Source organism: Pseudomassariella vexata (assembly GCF_002105095.1).
Source record: "Pseudomassariella vexata strain CBS 129021 chromosome Unknown BCR38scaffold_3, whole genome shotgun sequence".
Lineage (NCBI taxonomy): Eukaryota > Fungi > Ascomycota > Sordariomycetes > Amphisphaeriales > Pseudomassariaceae > Pseudomassariella > Pseudomassariella vexata.
This window is the reverse complement of record NW_024467958.1, coordinates 3,428,768-3,455,761: the sequence shown is the minus strand read 5'-3', so window position 1 is coordinate 3,455,761 and position 26,994 is coordinate 3,428,768. Positions and strand designations below refer to the sequence as shown.

Below are 26,994 nucleotides of genomic sequence, written 5' to 3'. Positions count from 1 at the left end.
GACGATGGCTTCGACAGCGCACAAGTCGATCTGGTACCCCTTTACCAACACAACGGACTGAAGCCTGAGTCCCTGACTGTCATGACTCGGCCAGGGGTGATCACTTCCAGGTTTTCCAGCAGCCAGCTGTAAAAGCCGACTCCTCGTCGTCATCGGTACTCGGACCCGTGTACGACGGCTCCGCATCGTGGTGGACCCAAGGGCTTGGGCATGGAAACCCAGAACTGGGCTCTAGGCGCAGCGTACGCCGCAGGCAGGTACGGGCATGTAATGTTCGCGCTGGGGGCGCACAAGCCGGCAATCGAGCTGGCAGGGCTGGTGCGCAGCACACGGCCAACGAGCGTCTGGTGAGAGTCTTCTACTCAGATAACGGGAGCACAGCCATGGAGGTCGCCGTTAAGATGGCGCTTCGTGCCTCCTGCCAACGCTACCCGGTGGAACGCCGGCACCGACGAGGTGGAGATCCTCGGCTAAAGGGTAGTTATCACGGCGATACCATTGGTACCATGGACTGCTCGGAGCCGTCCACTTTCAACCAGAAGGTGGAGTGGTATCGTGGGAGGGGATACTGGTTCGACTTTCCGCAAGTCAAGATGGTGCGGGGGTCTTGGACGGTCGTGTTCCCGGACCAGCTGGCGCACGCTGCTCATGGTAACGAGCGAGAGTCATTTTCGTCCCTGGCTGACATATTCAATATTGAGCATCGAGAACACTCGGGCTTCGGGGCGTCTGTACGCGTATTTCATTCAGCAAACTCTGGAAAATCTCGTCAAGAAGCAAGGTCGGAAGTTTGGCGCGCTGATATTAGAGCCACTTGTCTCGGAGCAGGCGGCATGTTGTTTGTGTAAGAATCTTCTATCCCTATTTCCCGTTTTTAAACTCAGCATTTTTGCGAAGGGAAAAAAAAGAAACCCTAACTTACCATAAAAACAGCGACCCCCTTTTCCAGCACATGCTCATCAAGACAGTCCGTCAAAATCCAGAGCTGATTGAGCCATCCCTTCCTATCCCCGGGCCATCCTCATCAAAGTCGTGGACTGGCCTGCCTATCATTTTCGACGAGGTCTTCACTGGTCTCTACCGCTTTTACCATTTCAGCCCCTCGACTTTCTTCCCCCAGGCGTCCCGGCCAGACATCGTCGCCAACGCCAAGCTCCTGACCGGCGGGCTCCTCCCCCTCTCCATGACGCTCGCGAGCGAGGATATCTTCGACGCGTTCAGTTCTAGCCCCGCCAAAGAGCAGGCTCTGCTGCATGGCCACAGCTACACCGCCCACCCGGTCGGCTGCCACGTGGCGCGCATGTCGGTCACGAAGATGATGGAGATGGAGCGCGACGGCGCGTGGGACCAATTCAAGGAGTCTTGGGTTGATGCGGGACCGGGTGTGGCTACCGTTGATGCTGCGCCCAGGGTCACGGTCTGGTCCATCTGGCCGCAAAATCTACTCACCGCGTTGTCCAACGCGGCATCCGTTGAGAGCGTCTGGGCACTCGGCACTGTTCTATCAATCGTGCTGTGCGATCACGACAGCCCAGGTGAGCCGAACTTCCTGCCTGCGTGCCCAGATTCCTCCTTCCTTTCCTCGCGCGGATAGATTTTATTGCCAAACTAACCTGATTTTCCTCTTTGCAGGGTACACCTCCTCAGTCGCTCAAGACTTGCAGAGGAAACTGAGGTCGCCCCTTGCATCCAATTCAACAGTAATTAGGGACAGCGGAAGTGGCTATAGTGACGACATAAGAAACTCGCACTTTAGCGTGCAGTCGAGAATCCTAGGTAATGTCTTCTATCTTATAACGAGCCTAACATCTAGTAAGGACGAGGTCGATAAGATATGTCAGATGCTAAGGAGAGCTCTCTTATAGATATCTATACTATAAAACTAGTTAATCCTATAGAACGCTCAGGTACGAGGTATATAGATATAGTAGTTAGGTTTAAGTATAGGGTTAACTATTGCTCACTCAGATTACTTAAATATGGGTGCAGTTGTCAGATAGGACACCTGGTTCCTAGGTTCAGAAATAATATGGCACTAGAGAAGACTAGTGTCACTTGAAGTTCAGACGGCGAAATGAACCCCTCTTCCCGAAAGTAACTCCGAAGTTCGGGGTCAGACACCTGAACAATGCACCTCCGACATTTCCGAAAGAATCTATAAAGGGCAGAGCAACGGGAGTTCGCGAGAATAGAACACAGACAATAACACACCTCATTCATATACAATCTTATGCACTTCTGACTACTCGATTGGACACACGTGATATTCGACAGCAGTCACATGGTGGTCAATGCGGTTAGATACCGAAGTCTACGGGGGCCCCATAGGCACACGGGTACCCGTGTGATTACCTAAATAGGTAAAGCCCCTCCGTTGTCGGATACTATCACGTGTCGCGTTGAAATTGGATAATTGAAGCAATTCATGTTCGTAGTCAAGTAGTCAAAGCACATATTATTAGCCAGAAATTACTACTGTAGACTGTCTGCTCTCTAATCGTTGCCAAGCGATGACTTCGTTATAAACAGTGAATCCGAGCTATGCAAAGCCGGTAATAACGCTTCAAGAGATAAAACAACGATATGAAGGGCTCTGTCAGCTCTGTTCGTATTACATGATTGCAGTGTATGAAATAAAGTACTGAATAACTATCTGAAGTGAATGTCTGTTGTGTAATGCAAGGGAATTATTTTTGTGCTGTTATGATGATGGTTGATGTGAGGTGATCGTGGCCATGTTTCTGCTTGCTTGCCTGTTGCTTGAGTGTGTTCGTGCTTGTTAACGTGTGTGTTGACGTTGTTTTCCCGTGCGTGCCTGTTGCTTGTTCGAGTGCTTCCGTGTGTGTTCCTCCTACTATTCAGAATGTGCTGCTATTTATGCACCCAGAGAAGAAGAGAATAACCCCTGTCCTTGCCCTTGTCCCCACTTTCACTGGCGGACGGCCTTGCCCTATTACAATAGTAGGCGGCTATTTAGCTACTACTATACAATCCTCTGTTTGTCTTGAGTATAAAGCTTCTTGTTCCTTCATATCTTTTTCTATCCTTCTCCAAAGCTCACCTGTACCTCTCCTATTCGATGGACCGTTTACCGATTCTTGAGCAACCTGAGCCTCGATTCGATGAGTTTCTGACCTATCCCAGTCTAAATAAGCCATCATCTCTTCTTTCGTCCACTCTCTTGAGCCTGTTGAAGTAGTATAACGTTTGTTCATTTGCTTATAATTAAGACACCATTCATAGCTTGTCTTGTCATATCGTAGCGGTAAACCCATCGCTTTTCGGTATCGCTGATTGTTTACATAGGTCCCAGTAGGCTGGGCTATATACCAAGCATCTCTTGCCGTAACGTATCTCTGGTAGATAGCCCTTGGATTGTCGTGTTTTAGAGGCGCAGATAAACCTGGATTCGGGGAAGACGATGGCGTACGAACTGGTAAGATAGGGGATAGAGGACTATCTTCGGCAGGGGGAACATCTTTAGGAGTCTGGATTGATGCTTCTCTTATAGTGTTTGTCTGCGAGGCTAGCTCTGAACCGATGCTTGACTGGGCCTGCGACTCTGTCGAAGTCGTAACTGGCTGGACAGGCTGGGCGCGCTGGTCGGGCTGGACTGCTTGTGATCTGAGTTCCGAATATCTTAAAGGACACTCTCTCGAGTTCCTTGTATGTCCTAATATATGGCATTTGCTACATAGAGGCGGTGTTCTCGACGCTGTTGCTGTTTCAATGATTTCGAACCCGCTAAGCTCTCGCCTAACACTCGACCGTGGTAATAATGAATTCGTAATTGCCGGATCGATACGCTGACGAGGCTCTAGTAATAGCTGCGGAATGCCGTTGCGGACTAGGTGCCAATGTGGGTGGAAGTCTTCTAGTTGTAGAACCTGGTCCTGTGCCAATAACCGTTCTAATTTATGGACACATGGTAGCCCTTGAGACTGAGAAAAAGAGCCTGTACAGTTTGGCGAGGGAGGCGGGTTCTTCGTTAATAGCTTCCGCTGTTCTTCGACTTTCCTTAGAGCTTCGTGTGATACCCAACCACGGACTATATGATATAGTGGCCCAGAGAGTTCGATTGGCGTCCGAATTTGCTGTTTGGCTTGGTTAGATCTCAACTCCGTAAGTTGGTTATGCAACGCTTGCTTTATTGCTCTCCAGGCTTCGAACAGATCTAATGTAGATCTTTTGAGATGGCTTTTAAGTATCCCATGAATGCCTTCAACTCTTGAAGTAATGACATTATCGAAATGAAGGTATCGATCAACCCAAGCCTTTACTAGCTTCTCTTTATGCAAATCGAGCCAAGTCCCTTTTATGTATCCGACTTCTTCGAGATAGCCCGGAATATATTTATTTTCGAACTTTGATACACGCTCGTAGAATGTCTCCTCGTTTAGCGATTTCATAATCGAATGCCAATGGTTGTAGAACTCGTTCCAAGCTTCGAGCCCTTGCTGTTGCTCCTGTCGTTGTTCTTGCTGTTGCCGTGTAAATGTTGGCCGACAATGACGAAGGACTGCTTTGTTTGCGTGCCAAAGACACAGAAGTAGTGCAGAAGATGGAAAGCAAGTAGAAACCGCATCCATATACGCAATACAGCGGTCTGTTAAGATAACAGAGGGAAGCCGAGTATTACAGATCTCGTAAAGCGACTTTAATCGGTCCAAGGCCCAGAAGTAGTCCTGCTTGGACTCGCCGCTTAGGAATGCAAATGCAATACAGAAAGATTGCTAGCAGGCGTCGACTCCGATCATATCGAGAAGAGGCATTCCATACTTGTTCGTCTTATATGTACAGTCCAATATTAGAGTATCTGGGTAGGCGTGGAGGTACGCTAGGGAGTCTGGATGAGCGAACAGGACAGCGGTTACCCGGTTATCTGGACCTAATTGCATTTGGTTCCAAAACCCTTCCCGATCTAGCTGGTTCGCAAGTGCGTTGATCGTATTCTGTCCTTCGCATGTGTCTCGCCTAGAGTTGGACAATATGGGCCCTGTGGGCCATGTGGGTCCTATACTTGCCACTATCGCCACCTAGAACGGCGACCATCCCCACATACCTCTATTACGAGAAATGTGGCAAGGATAGAACATTCCCTACTTATCTATATGCTTCTACAACTTGTCTGAATTAATCAGCAAGTCTACCATTCATTGACTATATAAGAACCCTTTTGTTTCCATACATAGACCCTCGAAGAGAGGACCAGAGTTAGCTACAATACAGACAGGTTAGGCATATGTGCCCTCCTTTTGCTCCTTCAACGGGAACATCAAATCCAAGTGTTATGAGCCCGGTGTGCGTTTAAGCCACTGGAAAACCTTCAAGACATTCTCGTCGATTATCTTTACATAGCAACATGGCTTCTCTCACTCTTTCCGGGAAACTGGACGAACCTTACCAGTACGAGGCCTTCTATTTCAGAGCCAAAGCAGAAGCCCCTCTACTTTGGAACAACATCGATCCGAAACTCCCTGAATACGAGGTCGTGCCCTTGCTAACCAAGCCACTGGTCCCGTCGGTTAGTAAGGTCAAGGCCGGCGCAACCGATATTTCCGACCTCGACGCCGTGGAATTCAACAAATATAGATTTCTAATCGAAATACGCAAGGAGAAGCTTGTTAAAGAGCCAAGCGTCGAACTTCTGGGCTTGGGCATCCTGAAGTTGATATTCAACAAGCTTCTCCTTGCGTATTTCGATTAGAAATCTATATTTGTTGAATTCCACGGCGTCGAGGTCGGAAATATCGGTTGCGCCGGCCTTGACCTTACTAACCGACGAGACCAGTGGCTTGGTTAGCAAGGGCACGACCTCGTATTCAGGGAGTTTCGGATCGATGTTGTTCCAAAGTAGAGGGGCTTCTGCTTTGGCTCTGAAATAGAAGGCCTCGTACTGGTAAGGTTCGTCCAGTTTCCCGGAAAGAGTGAGAGAAGCCATGTTGCTATGTAAAGATAATCGACGAGAATGTCTTGAAGGTTTTCCAGTGGCTTAAACGCACACCGGGCTCATAACACTTGGATTTGATGTTCCCGTTGAAGGAGCAAAAGGAGGGCACATATGCCTAACCTGTCTGTATTGTAGCTAACTCTGGTCCTCTCTTCGAGGGTCTATGTATGGAAACAAAAGGGTTCTTATATAGTCAATGAATGGTAGACTTGCTGATTAATTCAGACAAGTTGTAGAAGCATATAGATAAGTAGGGAATGTTCTATCCTTGCCACATTTCTCGTAATAGAGGTATGTGGGGATGGTCGCCGTTCTAGGTGGCGATAGTGGCAAGTATAGGACCCACATGGCCCACAGGGCCCATATTGTCCAACTCTAGGCGAGACACATGCGAAGGACAGAATACGATCAACGCACTTGCGAACCAGCTAGATCGGGAAGGGTTTTGGAACCAAATGCAATTAGGTCCAGATAACCGGGTAACCGCTGTCCTGTTCGCTCATCCAGACTCCCTAGCGTACCTCCACGCCTACCCAGATACTCTAATATTGGACTGTACATATAAGACGAACAAGTATGGAATGCCTCTTCTCGATATGATCGGAGTCGACGCCTGCTAGCAATCTTTCTGTATTGCATTTGCATTCCTAAGCGGCGAGTCCAAGCAGGACTACTTCTGGGCCTTGGACCGATTAAAGTCGCTTTACGAGATCTGTAATACTCGGCTTCCCTCTGTTATCTTAACAGACCGCTGTATTGCGTATATGGATGCGGTTTCTACTTGCTTTCCATCTTCTGCACTACTTCTGTGTCTTTGGCACGCAAACAAAGCAGTCCTTCGTCATTGTCGGCCAACATTTACACGGCAACAGCAAGAACAACGACAGGAGCAACAGCAAGGCTCGAAGCTTGGAACGAGTTCTACAACCATTGGCATTCGATTATGAAATCGCTAACGAGGAGACATTCTACGAGCGTGTATCAAAGTTCGAAAATAAATATATTCCGGGCTATCTCGAAGAAGTCGGATACATAAAAGGGACTTGGCTCGATTTGCATAAAGAGAAGCTAGTAAAGCTTGGGTTGATCGATACCTTCATTTCGATAATGTCATTACTTCAAGAGTTGAAGGCATTCATGGGATACTTAAAAGCCATCTCAAAAGATCTACATTAGATCTGTTCGAAGCCTGGAGAGCAATAAAGCAAGCGTTGCATAACCAACTTACGGAGTTGAGATCTAACCAAGCCAAACAGCAAATTCGGACGCCAATCGAACTCTCTGGGCCACTATATCATATAGTCCGTGGTTGGGTATCACACGAAGCTCTAAGGAAAGTCGAAGAACAGCGGAAGCTATTAACGAAGAACCCGCCTCCCTCGCCAAACTGTACAGGCTCTTTTTCTCAGTCTCAAGGGCTACCATGTGTCCATAAATTAGAACGGTTATTGGCACAGGACCAGGTTCTACAACTAGAAGACTTCCACCCACATTGGCACCTAGTCCGCAACGGCATTCCGCAGCTATTACTAGAGCCTCGTCAGCGTATCGATCCGGCAATTACGAATTCATTATTACCACGGTCGAGTGTTAGGCGAGAGCTTAGCGGGTTCGAAATCATTGAAACAGCAACAGCGTCGAGAACACCGCCTCTATGTAGCAAATGCCATATATTAGGACATACAAGGAACTCGAGAGAGTGTCCTTTAAGATATTCGGAACTCAGATCACAAGCAGTCCAGCCCGACCAGCGCGCCCAGCCTGTCCAGCCAGTTACGACTTCGACAGAGTCGCAGGCCCAGTCAAGCATCGGTTCAGAGCTAGCCTCGCAGACAAACACTATAAGAGAAGCATCAATCCAGACTCCTAAAGATGTTCCCCCTGCCGAAGATAGTCCTCTATCCCCTATCTTACCAGTTCGTACGCCATCGTCTTCCCCGAATCCAGGTTTATCTGCGCCTCTAAAACACGACAATCCAAGGGCTATCTACCAGAGATACGTTACGGCAAGAGATGCTTGGTATATAGCCCAGCCTACTGGGACCTATGTAAACAATCAGCGATACCGAAAAGCGATGGGTTTACCGCTACGATATGACAAGACAAGCTATGAATGGTGTCTTAATTATAAGCAAATGAACAAACGTTATACTACTTCAACAGGCTCAAGAGAGTGGACGAAAGAAGAGATGATGGCTTATTTAGACTGGGATAGGTCAGAAACTCATCGAATCGAGGCTCAGGTTGCTCAAGAATCGGTAAACGGTCCATCGAATAGGAGAGGTACAGGTGAGCTTTGGAGAAGGATAGAAAAAGATATGAAGGAACAAGAAGCTTTATACTCAAGACAAACAGAGGATTGTATAGTAGTAGCTAAATAGCCGCCTACTATTGTAATAGGGCAAGGCCGTCCGCCAGTGAAAGTGGGGACAAGGGCAAGGACAGGGGTTATTCTCTTCTTCTCTGGGTGCATAAATAGCAGCACATTCTGAATAGTAGGAGGAACACACACGGAAGCACTCGAACAAGCAACAGGCACGCACGGGAAAACAACGTCAACACACACGTTAACAAGCACGAACACACTCAAGCAACAGGCAAGCAAGCAGAAACATGGCCACGATCACCTCACATCAACCATCATCATAACAGCACAAAAATAATTCCCTTGCATTACACAACAGACATTCACTTCAGATAGTTATTCAGTACTTTATTTCATACACTGCAATCATGTAATACGAACAGAGCTGACAGAGCCCTTCATATCGTTGTTTTATCTCTTGAAGCGTTATTACCGGCTTTGCATAGCTCGGATTCACTGTTTATAACGAAGTCATCGCTTGGCAACGATTAGAGAGCAGACAGTCTACAGTAGTAATTTCTGGCTAATAATATGTGCTTTGACTACTTGACTACGAACATGAATTGCTTCAATTATCCAATTTCAACGCGACACGTGATAGTATCCGACAACGGAGGGGCTTTACCTATTTAGGTAATCACACGGGTACCCGTGTGCCTATGGGGCCCCCGTAGACTTCGGTATCTAACCGCATTGACCACCATGTGACTGCTGTCGAATATCACGTGTGTCCAATCGAGTAGTCAGAAGTGCATAAGATTGTATATGAATGAGGTGTGTTATTGTCTGTGTTCTATTCTCGCGAACTCCCGTTGCTCTGCCCTTTATAGATTCTTTCGGAAATGTCGGAGGTGCATTGTTCAGGTGTCTGACCCCGAACTTCGGAGTTACTTTCGGGAAGAGGGGTTCATTTCGCCGTCTGAACTTCAAGTGACACTAGTCTTCTCTAGTGCCATATTATTTCTGAACCTAGGAACCAGGTGTCCTATCTGACAACTGCACCCATATTTAAGTAATCTGAGTGAGCAATAGTTAACCCTATACTTAAACCTAACTACTATATCTATATACCTCGTACCTGAGCGTTCTATAGGATTAACTAGTTTTATAGTATAGATATCTATAAGAGAGCTCTCCTTAGCATCTGACATATCTTATCGACCTCGTCCTTACTAGATGTTAGGCTCGTTATAAGATAGAAGACATTACCTAGGATTCTCGACTGCACGCTAAAGTGCGAGTTTCTTATGTCGTCACTATAGCCACTTCCGCTGTCCCTAATTACTGTTGAATTGGATGCAAGGGGCGACCTCAGTTTCCTCTGCAAGTCTTGAGCGACTGAGGAGGTGTACCCTGCAAAGAGGAAAATCAGGTTAGTTTGGCAATAAAATCTATCCGCGCGAGGAAAGGAAGGAGGAATCTGGGCACGCAGGCAGGAAGTTCGGCTCACCTGGGCTGTCGTGATCGCACAGCACGATTGATAGAACAGTGCCGAGTGCCCAGACGCTCTCAACGGATGCCGCGTTGGACAACGCGGTGAGTAGATTTTGCGGCCAGATGGACCAGACCGTGACCCTGGGCGCAGCATCAACGGTAGCCACACCCGGTCCCGCATCAACCCAAGACTCCTTGAATTGGTCCCACGCGCCGTCGCGCTCCATCTCCATCATCTTCGTGACCGACATGCGCGCCACGTGGCAGCCGACCGGGTGGGCGGTGTAGCTGTGGCCATGCAGCAGAGCCTGCTCTTTGGCGGGGCTAGAACTGAACGCGTCGAAGATATCCTCGCTCGCGAGCGTCATGGAGAGGGGGAGGAGCCCGCCGGTCAGGAGCTTGGCGTTGGCGACGATGTCTGGCCGGGACGCCTGGGGGAAGAAAGTCGAGGGGCTGAAATGGTAAAAGCGGTAGAGACCAGTGAAGACCTCGTCGAAAATGATAGGCAGGCCAGTCCACGACTTTGATGAGGATGGCCCGGGGATAGGAAGGGATGGCTCAATCAGCTCTGGATTTTGACGGACTGTCTTGATGAGCATGTGCTGGAAAAGGGGGTCGCTGTTTTTATGGTAAGTTAGGGTTTCTTTTTTTTCCCTTCGCAAAAATGCTGAGTTTAAAAACGGGAAATAGGGATAGAAGATTCTTACACAAACAACATGCCGCCTGCTCCGAGGACAAGTGGCTCTAATATCAGCGCGCCAAACTTCCGACCTTGCTTCTTGACGAGATTTTCCAGAGTTTGCTGAATGAAATACGCGTACAGACGCCCGAAGCCCGAGTGTTCTCGATGCTCAATATTGAATATGTCAGCCAGGGACGAAAATGACTCTCGCTCGTTACCATGAGCAGCGTGCGCCAGCTGGTCCGGGAACACGACCGTCCAAGACCCCCGCACCATCTTGACTTGCGGAAAGTCGAACCAGTATCCCCTCCCACGATACCACTCCACCTTCTGGTTGAAAGTGGACGGCTCCGAGCAGTCCATGGTACCAATGGTATCGCCGTGATAACTACCCTTTAGGCCGAGGATCTCCACCTCGTCGGTGCCGGCGTTCCACCGGTAGCGTTGGCAGGAGGCACGAAGCGCCATCTTAACGGCGACCTCCATGGCTGTGCTCCCGTTATCTGAGTAGAAGACTCTCACCAGACGCTCGTTGGCCGTGTGCTGCAGCACCAGCCCTGCCAGCTCGATTGCCGGCTTGTGCGCCCCCAGCGCGAACATTACATGCCCGTACCTGCCTGCGGCGTACGCTGCGCCTAGAGCCAGTTCTGGGTTTCCATGCCCAAGCCCTTGGGTCCACCACGATGCGGAGCCGTCGTACACGGGTCCGAGTACCGATGACGACGAGGAGTCGGCTTTTACAGCTGGCTGCTGGAAAACCTGGAAGTGATCACCCCTGGCCGAGTCTATGACAGTCAGGGACTCAGGCTTCAGTCCGTTGTGTTGGGTAAAGGGGTACCAGATCGACTTGTGCGCTGTCGAAGCCATCGTCTCCAGCTCCCCTATTCGTCTCTCGTGTCGGACGGAGAGATCGGACAACAACCCGCCGAGGCCGGAAGACGGCCGGGAAACGGCTTCGTAATACCTCGCCATTGCCTGCTGGTCCCGTTGGAAAGCATCATCACTACTACTGTTACCAAGCGATTCTCTCCGTAGCCGTTCAGGTGGTCGCTGGAGCGCGAGCAGCGGGATGTCCCTCGCAGCGAAGTAATCCATTAGGTAATCACTGTTCCGATAATACGCGTCCTCGAATACGAGGACGGACTCCACGTCGTAGCCGCGCACCAGCAGTGACTCGTACGCCGCGATCGTGGACGAGATGCCGCCGAGGCGAAAGTCGGCAACTAGCACCACGGGCAGGCGCAGGGGACGGTATAAATCCGCCTGTGAGGTTCCCGAGGGCCCCGGCGAGTGCACGCCGCCCGCTGTCTCCACGAAGGCGTGGCTCATCGCCTCGTCTTTCGCCCATCGTGTGAGGATATTGTGGATGCTGGACACGATTTCTGCGTCCCCGGGGGCCTTTGGAAAGGATCAGATAGGTGGACTTAGATAATGGTCGTGAATAATTAGACTTCGGGGAAGATGTGGACTCTTTGTGTAATATATCGGAGGATGCATCAGCTGGCCGAAGCCTAAGTACGTACCTGGCTGGCATGGGCCGTGGCAGCGATATGCGGGCTGACGGGCTCTTCGAACTGGTACAGACATTGAGTGACGGTGCCAGGCGAGAATTGCTTTACATGCCTGAATTTTATGAGGACAGGAAAAATGTCAGTAGTAGCACCTTTTTCTCCCGCTTGCTTGGATTCTCGGAATTACATCGTCGTGAAGGTGAGAAATCGGGGATACCCACCTATCATCGGCCTCACTCGAGGGGCCTGTGGAAACGGGCTTCAAAAAGCCTGCACGGGGAGCAACCTTGCATAGAAGCGTCGTAATGACTGTCTTCCCAACGTTGGTGTTAGCCCCGTACACCTGATAGACCTGCAGCTTTCTCCACAGGGGGCTGGCGAAGGAGGTCATGGCTACTGATCTACCAGTGCTGCCCTGTCGGGAAAAGATATAGAAATGAGTCGACGAACAGGCCCACCATTGATTGAATCGTCGGGACTGAAGGTGTAGGTCGACCGTTACCCAGTCACGTGAGGGTGCGGGGAAGAGCACCACCTACTGATTTCTCTCTTTATACCGGGGCTCAACACTTAACACGTCACACGTCACACGCAAGCAGCTGTATATGTACAAGGTTTTTGCGTTGTACGGATTTACATAGTCCGCCAATCAACAGAGGGGTGTGGCTATGAAAATAGTTCAAAATTGTGGAGATTAGCAACAGTATAGGGCTGTCTGGTCTCGATAACCGAGAGTGGAGGAAAGAACAGCGTATATCTGGAGCAAGCCGCTAGTAACACTGGCGACGCACGTCGCATCCATATTTGTTGCGAAAAATACGGGAACGGAATCGTATTATTTCACGCCAGCTTGACTGCTTGACTCGTGTTTCGGCTAGATGAGACACTGCACGAATGTAACTTGAAGAACTCAGTGATTCAGTAGATGCGTTTCTTATAGCAAGGTCAAAGGGATTTATTTGCATCAAGATTACTTGTAACTGTATTTCTCGTCTATGTGGAGGAAATGACTCAGTTACAAGCACTGAAGTCCGTAATACCTCACAGGGTGACGCTAGGCAATTAGGCATGGTACTAGGTTACATATGGTTTTCCTGTTGCTAGGAATATTGAACAGGCCTTCTAGTCAAAATTTGAATGATCACGTCTTCATTGTATGTGTATGGTATATGTTGTACTGCAGCGGCAGGATCTACAATGATCCGTCTCGTTGAATACGCAATAGGAAAATGGATTCCATCATATACTTGCCGCTCACTGCACCATTCTCACGACAAGACCCCTGCACCGCTACGAATTGACTGTCAGTCACGTCACCTGTTGTAGCCGAGGCTCCTACTGAGAAGCATGTCGACGAATAATAGCTCGAAGCAAACCCCGACGTCGTTGAGCAAAGCCTTTGAGGATGCATTGGAGAACAGGAGTGCACGGCAGCTCAGGCGGAAACTGACCATATCCCCGCCTAACTCGCATGACTTCTCTTCTAACGACTTTCTGTCACTCTCGCGCTCTCCCGCCTTCCGCGCGCGCTTCCTCGCACACCTACAGCACGATCAGCAAACCGCCCCTGCCGATGAACACCAGCTGCAACAGTACCACCACCCACAACACCCACAGGGCTTGGCGAGCGGCGGCTCGCGCCTCCTGGACGGCAACTCGGCCTTCGCCGAGGACCTGGAGAGGACCATTGCCTCGTTTCACAGGGCCGAGAGCGCACTGCTCTTTAACTCGGGGTACGACGCCAACGTGGGCCTGCTGTCGTGCGTGCCGCAGCTGGGTGACGCCATTGTCTACGACGCTCTCGCACACGCCAGTATCCATGACGGCATGAGGTTGTCACGGGCGTCGGCATCTGCCTGCCTGCCGTTTCCGCACAACGCACCCGAGGGGCTGAGGGGGGTGCTCAAGGAACTGGTGAGCAGATGGGATCGCGAGCGTAGGGCAAAGAGCAATGTCGGGGGCAAGGGCAGCAGCCGCAATATATTTGTTGTCGTCGAGTCCGTGTATAGCATGGACGGTGACGTTGCGCCCGTGGATAGGTTCTGTGACGTCATTGACGAGGTGTTGCCTCACGGGAACGGTTACCTGATCATCGACGAGGCGCATGCCACGGGCATCTTTGGACCCAGGGGCGCCGGCGTTGTGCAGAAGCTGGGCCAGCAGCAAAGGGTCTTCATACGCGTTCACACCTTTGGCAAGGCCCTTGCTTCTCATGGAGGTGAGTTACCCCCTTTCTCCTCCCTTTTTTCGTCTTTTATTTGTTTCTTTTCTTTTTGGAACAAGGTATATAAATGAATATTGACGACTAGACGACTTGAAAGCCGCCGTTCTCTGTTCCTCCCAGACGCGTGATTATCTCATCAACTATGCCAGGAGCCTGATATACACCACGGCTCTACCCTTCCCCGCCTTAGCGTCCATCCGCACTGCATATGAATTTCTAGACTCGGACGAGTGTGATGAGGTATGGAATTCCCCATTCTTTCTCTTTCTCTGTCTGCTCTGAAATGCCGTTTGGTCAAGGGAAGGCATAGCTGATATGTTGTTTGTTTGTTTACGAAGCTCCGTTCGAAACTTCACAGGTTGATTGCATATTGCCACAACTCGCTTATGAGCATTGAAAACAGCGATGGTTTGAGCTCGCGAAAGTTGTGTCTCCCAAGAGGTTCTGGAAACCTGCTCAGGGTCGTTACTATCAAGCACGAGCCTTCTTCTCCCATCTTCTCCGTCCTGACACCCTTCGCGTTGGATCTTGCGGCAACATGTCGAGGGAGAGGCTTTGTAGTCAGTGCCGTGAGGCCGCCCACCGTTCCGGCTGGGACCGAGAGGGTAAGGGTTTGTCTTCACTCGGGTAATACCGTCGAGGCCATCGATCAATTCACTGCCGTGGTGAGATCCTGGGTTCGTGGAACGGATCGGTTTGTTGCGACTCTATAGTCATAGATTCACAGACCCACATACGAGTGGGTAAAAAGTCGTAAATCGTTATTGGCTGGCTTTCTATCCCTCATAATGAAGGCAAGGATCAATACAGGGGGTCCTCAGCTGCCAAGTAAAGGTAGTGATTCTAGCCAGGTGGGAAACCGTAGCCGTCATGCTATGGGATCTACCGGCTCCTTACTGCTGGTGGCTAGTTTGTGTAGTTCCTTTTGCCCGACCTACACGTACACCTCATCGTTCGACCTCCCCGGGATAAGTCCCCGCAAAGTGGATATGTCCGTTCCCAACGGCGAAACGGGCCAGTGGATCACTTGCCGTGAAACATAAAAAGCTCTTGACTAAGCCAAGGAGTTAATTCGTCTAGTCCAATCGTCTAAGTAACAATCTGCAGCAGGATGGGCCGTCGAAATGTTGAGGGCCCATGCAAAAAGTGGATTATGCAACGTGAAATGGGCGTGGCGGGCTGTGTTGCATGGGGGAGGGGGCCGCACGACAAACTCGCTTACTCACAATATTCACAATACCCCTCATTCGCTCTACTGTTTCCCACGAATCTATTAAGACTGGGAATACCAATGAAGGGACATCTGGCATTCTCTGGTTCTCAAAACGGCCAATCTGCCCAAGACAGTCTCATCATGACTTTATTTCCGACCCGACTAGTATCCATGTCGAGCAAATTGTTGCGCCCCGTTGCCCGTGTTGGCCGGCAAGGCCTCTTAAACGGACGCATTCTGAGCCCCAGGGCATATGGCCAACTGAGAGCGACGCCAAGCGCCTTCCAACAGGCCCTCCACGCCACATCGCCACGGACAGATTGGAAGAGAGAAGAGATTTCGGAGATTTACAACAAGCCTTTAATGGAGTTGGCATTTGCAGCCGTAAGCGGCGACCTACTACCCAGACCGCTTATTTTCCCAAGCTAACCCAGGTTGTTGAGCTTAGGGAACAGTGCATCGGCGATTTCACAACCCTACCGCCATCCAGATGTGTACCCTGATGAACATCAAGACGGGCGGGTGCAGCGAGGATTGTAGCTACTGCGCGCAATCTTCGAGGTATCAGACGGGTCTCACAGCGACCAAGGTGTCGAGCGTCGAGAGCGTGCTGGCGGCGGCCAAAGTAGCTAAGGACAAGGGCTCGACGCGGTTCTGCATGGGCGCGGCGTGGCGCGACATGCGAGGACGCAAGAGCAGCCTGAAAAACATCAAGGCCATGGTGGAGGGCGTGCACGCGCTGGGACTCGAGAGCTGCGTGACGCTGGGCATGCTGGATGAGAGGCAAGCGCGAGAGCTCAAGGACGCCGGGCTGACGGCTTATAATCACAACGTCGACACGAGCCGCGAGCACTACCCCAAGGTCATCTCAACGCGCAGCTACGACGAGCGGCTGCAGACCATCGCCCACGTACGCGAGGCTGGCATCAAGGTGTGCACCGGGGGCATCCTAGGCCTGGGCGAGGCGCCGTCGGACCACGTGGGCTTGCTGCACACAGTGGCGACGATGCCGTCGCACCCGGAGAGCTTCCCCGTCAACACGCTGGTACCCATCGAAGGGACACCGCTGTTCCGTCGCACCAAGCCGATCGAGTTCGATGCCGTGCTACGGACCGTCGCCGCCGCCCGCCTCATCATGCCTACCTCCATCATTCGAATCGCCGCCGGCCGCACCAGCATGTCCGAGGAGCGGCAGGTGTTGTGCTTCATGGCCGGCGCCAATGCCGTCTTCACCGGCGAAAAGATGCTGACGACAGCCTGCACCGGCTGGGACCAGGACTTGGCCATGTTCAAGCGCTGGGGTCTTGTCCCCATGAAGGCCCATGTCGAGCCGGTCCTGCCCAAGGGGGACTCGGCCGAAGTACGAATCGACCAGACGATTACTAACGACATCCAAATGCCACAATGGCAAGAGCTGGCGCTCTGAGCGATGTAATGTTTTTTGGGAATCTGGAGCGAGACTTGGGCGAATACGTTTGATTTCTCGCTTTGGCCAAAGGAAATTTTGCTCTTCATTTCTTTCTACTATGATACCCCATTTGTGTTTGGATACGCTGTCATTCCGGCCTGTCTCCCTCCTGTAACCGATTTCACGGGCGATAGTGCTTCTACGCCATCGCTTAGGACGGCGTATTTTCGGCCGGGCTAGGACCTGCGACAATGCTTGTAACGCTATCGTTTGGACCTAGCTCGTGGGCTTACTTTCTTATCTTTCTCTAGGGTTTTAAAAGAAAAATTGACAAATTACTATAACGTGGTTTATAAGCGAGTCGCGCACTTTTCCCTAGAATATAACTCCTTAACTTTTATAACTTATCTCTACGACAAATCTGTAAAGATAGGTGCGGCTGGGTGCCAGGGAAGGTGACTACGGTTGGGCTGACACGGAAGTCAATTCCAAGAAGTGAGGTGTTTTGTTGACTTCTATCTGCCGAGCTAAGTGTTGCGCGTTTGGCCCCTTTTGAGGAGCTCAATCTCCGACAATTATCCGATCGCTCGGCGATTTCAGCCACACAGCCACACTGTCCTTGACCTCACAAAATCATAGTATCTAATTTAAACGATACTAAATTAAACTTAGATATCTATTATAGGGCTAGGCTTACTAACGTCACCCACAGGTCAATGCCCCACACGGGTCTTTGCCCAACTTTTCACGACCTCCCAACCTTTAATCTTAGATAGATCAACAACAACCCGTATTCATCCAAGAAATTAATCGGAATTCTTTTCATTATCTGTTTCTACATCTGCCTGACAAGTTCGCGCATTATGTCCAGTTCCTCCGCAAATGCCACAGCGCCTAGCACCCGTTGCCCTCCTCCTTGTAGGACGACTACTTTCATCCTCTTCCTCACTTTTGTTACGAACCGTTGGCACTGAACCAACATTACAGGCCCGTCGGCAGGCCAGGTGGATACAGACGCTAGGATCACGGGACCCCGCATCGGAAGAAGGAAAGGACCGACAGGTCACGTGACCTACAGGGGTGGATATGTTGGACAACCAACATATCCAAGTGGGGATCAGTGAAGGTACTAGACAAAGAACAAAAGAAAAACGTACTGCATGGAAGGAATCATAAACTTCAACCTCAATAACAATGAGCTCGAGGACTCAGTGGCCTCGCGGCTATCGAGGTGACCCCGGAGACTCACCGCTAAAGCTCGCGAAAATTTGGAAGACGTGGCTCGAGATATCGCAAAGGACGTGATCCACGAAGCCACCAAAAAGTTCGCTCGACTTGCAAAAGAGCTACAACAAAAGGATGCCGACAGACAAAAGATTCTCGAGGCATACAAGGCTAAAATAGAATTCCTCGAACAGGAGCTGAAAAGGATGCGCGAGGACCGTGGGCAACCAGACTGCCGCACCTCACAACTCGCACAATCTCGACATGCCACTCGAACAACCCAAGACACAACTGCTAGAAAGCCTCTCGGAACCCCAATAGAGGCCGACCCGACAGTACAATCAACACCAGCCCGCACATACGCAGCGGTTGCAAGGCAACTGAGTAGCACGCCGGCCCACAGCCTAAATGTCACCGCGACGCCACCAAAGAAACTGCCCACGAAAGACCTACGGATTTTTGCCCGGATGCATGAAGATAATCATTTCCGCAGGGAGAGAGCCTACGATATATGCGCTTTTCTCCGTGAAAAGCTGCCAGGAAATGCCCGCACTGCACTAAAGGGAGTCGACCACGTCCGAACAGGACTAGCCCTCTGCCCATCCTCAGTAGAAGGCGCTAAGATCCTGCTAAATAACAGAGAACAGATAGCCACCCTACTGCAAGCGCATAGCGTCGAGCAGAGAGATACCTGGGTTCGAGCATATATCCCCAATGTCCCGTATACTCGTCACTGCCTGATTACCGACGCGGAATTGGAAATCACAAACGGGGAGCTAGAGGAGGAAATCCGACTTGCCACGAAACGGCGCCCGGAAAAGGCCTACTTTTCCAAAAAGGACGAGATAGAAAGACTAGGCACGGTAACGGCCTGGTTCAAGGTAGACGCGGCAAAGCAGATACCGCTCCGCACTAGGCTTTTAGGACCCAACGTATATATCAATCTACGTCTCCCCAAGGAGAAGAAATCAATTGAATGCCACCGCTGCGGTGGCTTCCACAATGCACGCACATGCACCCGGAAGAGAAGGTGCATGAAGTGCAGCTCCGCAACTCACACAACCGACGAGCACCGGGCCCCTTGCGGAGGCACGGAAGGCCTCAACGGATGTGACTGCCCCCTCAAATGCCCAACTTGCAACGGCCCGCACGCGGCTCACGACCCTGCCTGCCCCGCCAGACCCAAAGTGATCCATGGTACGCTCCAGAGAAGGGATCAAGCGCAGCTCCGCGCTATTCGAGCGGAAGGAGAAAGAGCCTGGAAAGCGGCATCTAGCCTCTCGCATCTCCAAGCCAACAGCGAAAACAACGACTGCATCATAGCAAATGCCTAACAGAACCACGCAGCAAATACCCAAAAAGTTACAGATCATGCAAGCCAACGTAGGCAGGAAGGCGAGTGCACACGAGACGGCACTTAACCTGGCCTACGAAGGCCATATCGACATTATACTGATACAGGAGCCTTTCGTCCGATCACAGGAAAGAAGACTCACCCGAACTCACCCAGCCTACGAGACCTTCGCACCAATAGATGACCGGATTGAAAGCAGACCGAGGGTGATAACCTACATACGCAAAGGGACTGGACTTAGAGGGGAGCAATGCCGACCACTATCTGCCCCATCTACAGACCTACTATTCCTTCAGGTCCTATGTGACCGCCACTACCTACTAACAATCATTAACATATACAACGCACCCCAAGCAGCTTCCCAAGGCGGCAAGGCCATTCAAGATATCCTAGGCCAGTACCACCTTGCTCCGCCAAACCGATATATACTAGCAGGGGACTTCAACCTACATCATCCGAACTGGCAACCAACGACGACGTACACCTCCCCAAAGGCCCAGGACTTGGTCGACTGGGCAGAATCTTTCGATCTCGTACTTACATCGCCAATCGGTGAACCGACACATAGGGCAGGTAACGTCCTAGACCTTTCCTGGGCTTCAGCCTCGTTGCCAGGAGTCTCTACAAGCATCGAAGCCTCCCTTAACACAACCTCGGACCACGAAACCTTGCTTATCTGGGTTCCACTCCCAGCGCTGGACAAGTCCAAGCCGACCTTAGGCAAATTTCGGCTGGATACGATGGACGAAGAGCTTTTTCTCAGCACCCTACAACGGAACATACAACCAATAAGAGGGACAGTGAGAACGGCAGACGACGCCGAGTCACTGGACCGCGTAGCGCAACAACTGACAAACGCCCTCATCGAAAGCCTTACAGCCTCCACAAAACGATCCAAAGGACTCCGACAAGGACGTGCATACTGGAACGAAGAATGCAAGCGAAAACATCAAGAATTTACTAACAAAAAGAGGGACACAAGAAGGCTTCAAGCTCTAGGGATAACCCGCTCAGAACACCTGGAGGAAATTGAAGCGCTACGGCAGGACTTCGTCCGGAAACTTCACAAGGCGAAGGACAAATATTGGAAAGATAGAATCGCTGCAGCCTCGACCAGTAAAGAAATTTTTGAAATGGCGGGCTGGCATAAAAGTACGGGAAACTTTTATACCCCGCCATTACGCGACCCCGAAAACTCGGACCGATTCATCTCCAAGCCAGACGAAAAGCGAGAATTATTCGCCCGCGTACTCCTCCGAAACACGGACAAGGCCGGCGATATACCCAGCGAGCTGCGAGCACCGGGACCCGATCCGAAGCTCCCTTTCCCCCGTGTCACCGCAAAGGAAGTCCAAAGGGCTATCCTCCAGGCCGGCAACACCAGTCCCGGATCCGATGGCATTACAACTGCAGCCCTAACAACTGCTTAGCCAGTTATCAAAGAAGTAGTCGTTGCGCTCTTCCGAGCCTGTGTCGAAGTTGGATGGCATCCTACATGTTTCAAAGAGGCAACGCTCGTTATTCTGGCCAAGCCAGGCAAAAAGGATAAAACGGCAGTACGCTCATATCGACCTATTGCCCTCCTATCCGTACTTGGGAAAGGCCTTGAAAGACTTATTGCAAAACGCCTCTCCTGGGTCGCAGTAAAGCACCGAGTCCTGCATAGCCAACAATTCGGAGCGCTCCCACAACGATCGTGTAGCGATCTGATTTCAGCTGTAATCCATGATATAGAAACCGCTTGGCAACAAGGAAAATTTACCTCTATGCTGACGATGGACATCAGAGGTGCATTCGACTCCGTCCTACCAGGCAGACTGGCACAGTGCCTCCACCGACAAGGCTGGCCGGAAAACCTGGTACGCTGGGTTTATAGCTTTGCCACGCAGCGAAAGGGGAGAATATGGCTAGACGGGGAAACCGGAGACACCTTTGACCTCGAATGTGGACTTCCGCAAGGATCGCCCGTCTCGCCGATCCTCCTCCTTCTATATATCGAGCCCCTATTTAAGCTGGGCACCTGCAGACCTGGACGCAAGCGCTCGCGATTCGGCTACGTGGACGACATAGCTATACTGTCAAGCTCTAGTTCCCTAGAAGAAAATTGCACTATACTGGCCGAAGAGTGGAAAGCAGCACTCGACTGGAGCATGTCTGAGGGTATCACGTTCGACCCCGACAAGACGGAGCTAATACACTTCACAAGAAGAGGGAGAGACGCAAACCCACCCATTACCACTACGCAACAGAATGGAACGATCCACACTGTTCAACCCATCAAAATCGGTGCTGCACTCAGGTGGTTAGGCGTCTACTTCGATAGAAAGCTTAGCTTTAAGGCCCATGTCAAATTCGTCTCAGCTAAAGCTCTACAGGTTGCTAACGGACTCCGGTCGTTAGGAAACACAATCAGAGGGGCCCCAACACGACTACTCCGTCAAGCTGTAATCGCGTGCGTGCTCCCCGTGCAATTCTACGCCTCGGAAGCATGGTGGCCGTCTGCCAGACAGAACAAGAATGGACGCATTATCTCAAACCGGGTCCAATCCCTAGCTGACCAAATGGATCGAACGCAGAATACCGCAATGAGAGCCATGCTTCCTGTATACAGGACCACGCCAATACCGATCCTGCAACGGGAAGCGGCACTACCGCCAGCAGAAATCGCACTCGACGCAAAACTCAATGCGGCTTCTGTTAGATTACACAAACTGGATAGCCGCCATCCCTTACGCAGGAGGCTCAGACATCCTACGGGCCCCGATTCGAGGTTAAGGCGTATGGCGAGCCTAACCCCAGATACTGCAGAATATATAGATCCTCTGCAAATACCGCCCTGGGAGCAGGCTGGCGAATGGTCCATCACCCTCGCCAAGATCGGTTATATCCCAGGACAGTCAAAGGAGGAGGCTGCCCGCTCGTTTCTACAAAGGATAAACGAGTTTTCAAAGCGCGATATAATAATCTATACAGACGGCTCGCTGGCTACCCATAGCGACAGGACTTTAGCTGGAGCAGGCTGGGCTGGTTATCAGGCCGGTAAAAGACTACTCTGCGGGTCCGAACTACTGGGCTCTCAGATAGAGGTATACGATGCGGAAGCCCACGCAGCACTACGGGGGCTTCAGGAGGCTGTAAAGCTTCCGTCCAACAGCATGGCAGATAATGTCCACATCTGCCTCGATAATCTCGCGGTTGCGGGTAGGCTCATCTGTCCAAGTCCCGGAAGCAGTCAAGCAAAGTTCACCGCCTTCCAAGAGCTGTCCAAAACCTGGTCACAGAGAGAGCGAAAACCCTGGACACCCCCGGGACAAGTGTATATCTGGTGGTGCCCAGGACACGTAGGCATCCCCGGAAACGAAGAAGCAGATGTCCAGGCCAAAGCGGCCTGTGAGCAACCGCCCAAGACACAACACCCGGCCTCATTCGCACATATAAAGAGAATCGCGAGATCCTACACTTGGAAGAGTTTCAACGAACGATGGGCCACTACCTGCCCTCAACAGTATCGAGATCTAGGGATCGCTATCCACCCGCGACCCCCCGAACTTGGCCTGCCCCGGCAACACCTAGGCAGATTACTCGCAGCGAGGTCGCACCACGGGGATTTCGTGACCTACCACGAGAGACTCCAGCATCGCGACGCACTGCTCAACTGCGGGTGTGGAAAGACAAAGACACCAGTCCACTTCTACTTTTGCAAGCGCGGCCGCAAGGCCACGCCCGGTCATCTAAAAGCGCATATGGCCAAGAATAGTATAGATTCCCTCCTAGGCACGGCCAAGGGAGCTCGTTTGTTTTGCCAATGGGCGGAGGAGACCAATTTCTTTACTGAGATCTGCCCATCGCACTGAACAGGAATGTTAGATGAAGACAGTCCCCTGTAACATAGATTCGACTAGCATAGACCATGCCGGCACTGCGCCCGGCACGTCTCACGTGATGAGACGTTAAACTTTCAATCAATCAATCAGTCAACCATCCTTCATTTCATCGACCAACTTGCTTGCCGCGTTTTCCACCATCACCCATCACCTATCACCTATCACCAAATTAGTCGCACAATTCAAAGGTATCCGCACGATTCATGCATGTCTCCCTCTGCTCAAGGCCATGCGCCGGGTGAGCGAGCGGTCATTCGCGGCCAAGACCATCTTCTACCGGCTTCTGCCCACTGTCCGCGGGCAGCGGAAGACCCGGGGTCTTGGTAAGGAGCTGAAGGATGAAGACAACGAAAGCCAGAAGCCGGGAGCTGCCTGTCAGCAAATACTGATGTCGACCCCGGACGGCATGGCTGGGCGGGCGTGACAGTGCGAGAACTGAGAACTCAGTGCTATCGTGAAAGAAGTAGGAGCAGTCATGTTCCCGGCTATTCCTGGCCCTGTTTCTGTTTTTATCCCTGTTGTGCAGGTTCTACTCACAAACACCAAGTTGACGCGCGCAGGGGAAAAGATCAAGGTGTCATGTTATCAACGGCATCCGACTCTGTTGTTGACTCGAACTCGGACTAGGACTCAAAAGCAGCCAAACCGACCTCCAATCCGACCTCCAACTCAACCTCCAACCTAGTTGAAATAGTGCAAGAAACGGAAGCAAATCCTGATATCGATTTAGTTGTCCAGCAGGCTGTGGTAGAATGGCAAGGACTCGATGACCGAAAGTAGTCACTGGCAGATGTGAAATTCGATGTACACTATAACCATCGCTCCGGCAAGGCTTTCTTCAAGCCATGCACTACTCTACACTTCAAGGCCTTTCCGGCAGCCCAGAAAACTGCCATGTTCCTCTTTATTCCCCCCGAGTCTGTCCGCAACTTGGCTCTCAACGGAAAAGCAATGGGAACGGCAGGCGGCACTGATGCCAACAATGTCGGGACGCTGGGTCCTGGCGGCACAAAGGCAACATACCTACGCTTTGTCTTGAGCAAACCACCGTCTCTTGTCGGACCACACCAGCACCTACAACCGCGCAATAAATCCTCTGGTCGAGTGTGGGATTCGCTATGCGCCCTCGCCCACCAGACCAGCCTCGATGTCTGCTTCACCATGTCTGGCAGGTTATCGGCGCTGCGGTTGCTTGGCCTCTGCGACGCCGTATCGCGCGGTCTCGGTTCCATAGCCGCCCACGCTAATAGGGCGAGTCTCTACGCTGGCAAGGGTGGGACCTTGGTCGATGTGGGAATAGCAAGACTCATGCCTGCTACTACTGCTGCTGCTTCTGCCAAGCCGCCTCCGGCTCTGCACACATGGTTATTGATGTAAAAACTATGGAGGGTAGGTTTTCTCGGGTTGTCGACAGTCGACTCGCCGTGATGAGACACGAGTTGACCGACAGCCTTTCGGAGCAGATGCAGGGTCTGGAGACTCGTCTCGAGACTAGTTTACAAAAGTATATTGATGAGCGCCTCGGTGAGATACGGGTGGATATGCGGCAGGAGATAACTAACATGGTGGATGTTGAGGGTGAGCGTATAAGTATCGAGGTACAAGATTTGGTACAGGAAGAACTAAATCAGGTCGAGGAGACTCTCAGAGAGCGTATAGAGAATAGCAGCTTGTCTTTACATTTTGGCCCTTGAACTTTGCCCCGCCGCCAAAGTAAGCGCATAATAAAGTATCAATCTGTTAGACCGCACCAACCTTTGACCCCCAACGGCTATTTTCCCGCTTCCTATTACAAAAGCCAGTTGACCAGATATTGGACCCTGTACAAATGTTCCTCTGACGTATCAGCCACTGTGCAGTTGAGGCACATTTTTCTGTACTTAAGGCCCTTGTGGCCACTTTCATTATTTCTACTTGGGAAGGACAGAGACACATTCAATTCTATGCTTTTCCATAGCTTGCAATAAGTCCAATACGACCGGCTTGCCCAGCATGTCTCAGTACTTGCCAAACGAAAACCGTGGACAACAGCAATGACGCTGTCTTTGCTGTTATTTGGCAAGATCTTGAGCTTTGGCTTGCGCATCATGGCCGTGCTCAGCGTTCTCGGCGAGGAACTTCTTGACGTCAAACTTCTGTGACACGATGTGACATGCAAAGGATCTGTGAAACTGCAATGATTAGATGTGGACTTTGACTCGACCTATGCTTAGGTGGCATACTTATTGCACCTGTAACTCCTGTGGAATTTATGAAAAGGTCCCAGCATAAGATAATGACTGCTGGGTCTAATTCGCTTATACACTACCGACCGTAACATTCACATTAGGAGAGCATCACGTCATGCTATCTTATGGCTGTTTCGAGGTACCTCGTTTCTTTCCTTGAATGCAGTACCCAGTCTTTTGCGTCCTATCATACCACCGGGTTGAGTTGCATTCTTTCCAGACTTTGATGCCTGGTAGGAGTTTGTGAAGGCTACCTAGTATGCTTTCTTTGTATGATTCCCACGACAGACGAAGTCAACAGTGATCCAAGAAATGAATACACCCAACCCGCCATACTCTTTCATTATAATACAAGTCGTTGGTAGGACTACAAATTGCCCCGTCTGGATAAGGTACGAAAGGCTGAGAAAACTGCTGGTCTCGAGCAGTGGAGCGTCTACTCCTTTTTGGTCTACTTGCACCTTACATGACTGACCTAAATGATCCGTCTAATGGGCTCAAGTATTTGTAGCATATTCCTGCAACTGCGGTGGGAGGATTGGCAATATATGTTTCAGGGGTTAGGTCGGAAGATTTTGGAGATATGAAGAATTCTAACAATATCGCACGGTGCGCACAGCTTTCTGGAGCAATATATTCTGATTATACTCAACCCCGGTTTCGACATTTATATCAGATCCGTTTTGATTTCTTGTATTGTGTCGACATATAACTAATTAGGTAGAGAACATGGATGTGGTTCTTTTCTGCATACCTTCACTTTGGCTGGCTGGAAGGTTATGGGGCCAAAGCTGAGCTTTGAATTGAAGGCCGATACATCGCGAGGATGTCACCAGAGTCCCGCGCGGTTTCGCCAGGCACAATGCACAACGACCAAGATGACAGCCAAAGAGCCAACGAGTAGTGCTTGGCCCAATAATCGCGAGCCGACGGCTGTGTTTTCGACCTCATGATGGACACCCGGGTGTATCCAGCATGCTACCCCAACTCCCTCTCAGACGAGTTTATCGCAGCGGTCAAGTGGTCCCTGTATGCCGAATCGAGTGGCATGAGGGGATCTCCCACGAGATGTTCCGCGGCAGCAAGTCGCAGGTCTTAATTCATGGAGACTTCTATCACAGCCTCTGCGCCTACATTCTCAGGAAGATACACCTAGCCAAGAGTCATGGTTGGGCCACGCTAAATTTCAATGATGGCGGTGACCCACGCAGGAAACTGCATTACTTGGCTCGGCCTGCCTATGCCACGCATGCTTGAGCTGGTGACACTAAATTTACCAGTGTATCGCTTGACTATGTCGGTGTGCGACTCTCTGTCCACTGTTATGGGCTGACGACCCCGACTGGTAGATGACACTTTGCGTCTAACATGGCTTGCCAGATGCCTTCATACTATTTTCTAAGACCTCCTTGTAGTTCTTATCTGCAACAGACTACTTTGAATACATCAGCACGACATCTTGTGAAACAATACTCATCATTGGAAGGGCATGTCAGTTGATCATCAGTGGTCTTCGT

The 26,994-nt window shown here is 50.9% G+C and overlaps 5 protein-coding genes across 5 annotated transcripts; 4 read left to right on the top strand and 1 right to left on the bottom strand.

The window, feature by feature from the left end:
* Nucleotides 1-110: 110 nt before the first annotated feature.
* Nucleotides 111-1,865, top strand: BCR38DRAFT_406987 (pyridoxal phosphate-dependent transferase; the record flags this gene model as incomplete). The annotated part of the gene is made up of 3 exons (XM_040858116.1): nt 111-844; nt 934-1,535; nt 1,633-1,865. Coding segments are annotated over 3 exons (1,569 nt in total), but the record flags the coding sequence as incomplete, so codon positions are not given.
* Nucleotides 1,866-9,215: 7,350 nt separating this feature from the next.
* Nucleotides 9,216-12,417, bottom strand: BCR38DRAFT_522006 (pyridoxal phosphate-dependent transferase). Its single transcript, XM_040865213.1, has 4 exons — nt 12,164-12,417; nt 11,955-12,054; nt 10,457-11,829; nt 9,216-10,367 (listed from the first exon to the last, which is right to left on the bottom strand). Exons 1-4 carry the CDS (start codon nt 12,331-12,333, stop codon nt 9,707-9,709), a joined length of 2,304 nt encoding a protein of 767 aa, XP_040719407.1. The 5' UTR covers nt 12,334-12,417; the 3' UTR covers nt 9,216-9,706.
* A 792-nt stretch (nt 12,418-13,209) lies between these two features.
* BCR38DRAFT_144476 (aminotransferase) lies at nt 13,210-15,218 on the top strand. Its single transcript, XM_040853654.1, has 3 exons — nt 13,210-14,160; nt 14,264-14,406; nt 14,505-15,218. The coding sequence occupies exons 1-3, from the start codon at nt 13,290-13,292 to the stop codon at nt 14,877-14,879; spliced, it is 1,389 nt and encodes a 462-aa protein (XP_040719406.1). The 5' UTR covers nt 13,210-13,289; the 3' UTR covers nt 14,880-15,218.
* A 332-nt stretch (nt 15,219-15,550) lies between these two features.
* BCR38DRAFT_482591 (biotin synthase) lies at nt 15,551-16,805 on the top strand (the record flags this gene model as incomplete). The annotated part of the gene is made up of 2 exons (XM_040863525.1): nt 15,551-15,763; nt 15,828-16,805. 2 exons carry the CDS (start codon nt 15,551-15,553, stop codon nt 16,803-16,805), a joined length of 1,191 nt encoding a protein of 396 aa, XP_040719405.1.
* Nucleotides 16,806-24,143: 7,338 nt separating this feature from the next.
* On the top strand, nt 24,144-24,943 carry BCR38DRAFT_406983 (uncharacterized protein; the record flags this gene model as incomplete). Its single annotated transcript, XM_040858115.1, has 2 exons — nt 24,144-24,613; nt 24,643-24,943. The coding sequence occupies 2 exons, from the start codon at nt 24,144-24,146 to the stop codon at nt 24,941-24,943; spliced, it is 771 nt and encodes a 256-aa protein (XP_040719404.1).
* Nucleotides 24,944-26,994: the final 2,051 nt, after the last annotated feature.

Bases quoted from the DNA above. Each gene is read 5' to 3' on its own strand.
- BCR38DRAFT_522006 (XM_040865213.1), bottom strand. From the start codon at position 12,333: ATGACCTCCTTCGCCAGCCCCCTGTGGAGAAAGCTGCAGGTCTATCAG. The intron at 11,830-11,954 runs GTACGTACTTAG...TCCTTTCCAAAG, and splicing joins CCACGGCCCATGCCAGCCAG to GCCCCCGGGGACGCAGAAAT. The intron at 10,368-10,456 runs GTAAGAATCTTC...CCATAAAAACAG, and splicing joins GCAGGCGGCATGTTGTTTGT to CGACCCCCTTTTCCAGCACA.
- BCR38DRAFT_144476 (XM_040853654.1), top strand. From the start codon at position 13,290: ATGTCGACGAATAATAGCTCGAAGCAAACCCCGACGTCGTTGAGCAAA. The intron at 14,161-14,263 runs GTGAGTTACCCC...ACGACTTGAAAG, and splicing joins GGCCCTTGCTTCTCATGGAG to CCGCCGTTCTCTGTTCCTCC. The intron at 14,407-14,504 runs GTATGGAATTCC...TTGTTTACGAAG, and splicing joins ACTCGGACGAGTGTGATGAG to CTCCGTTCGAAACTTCACAG.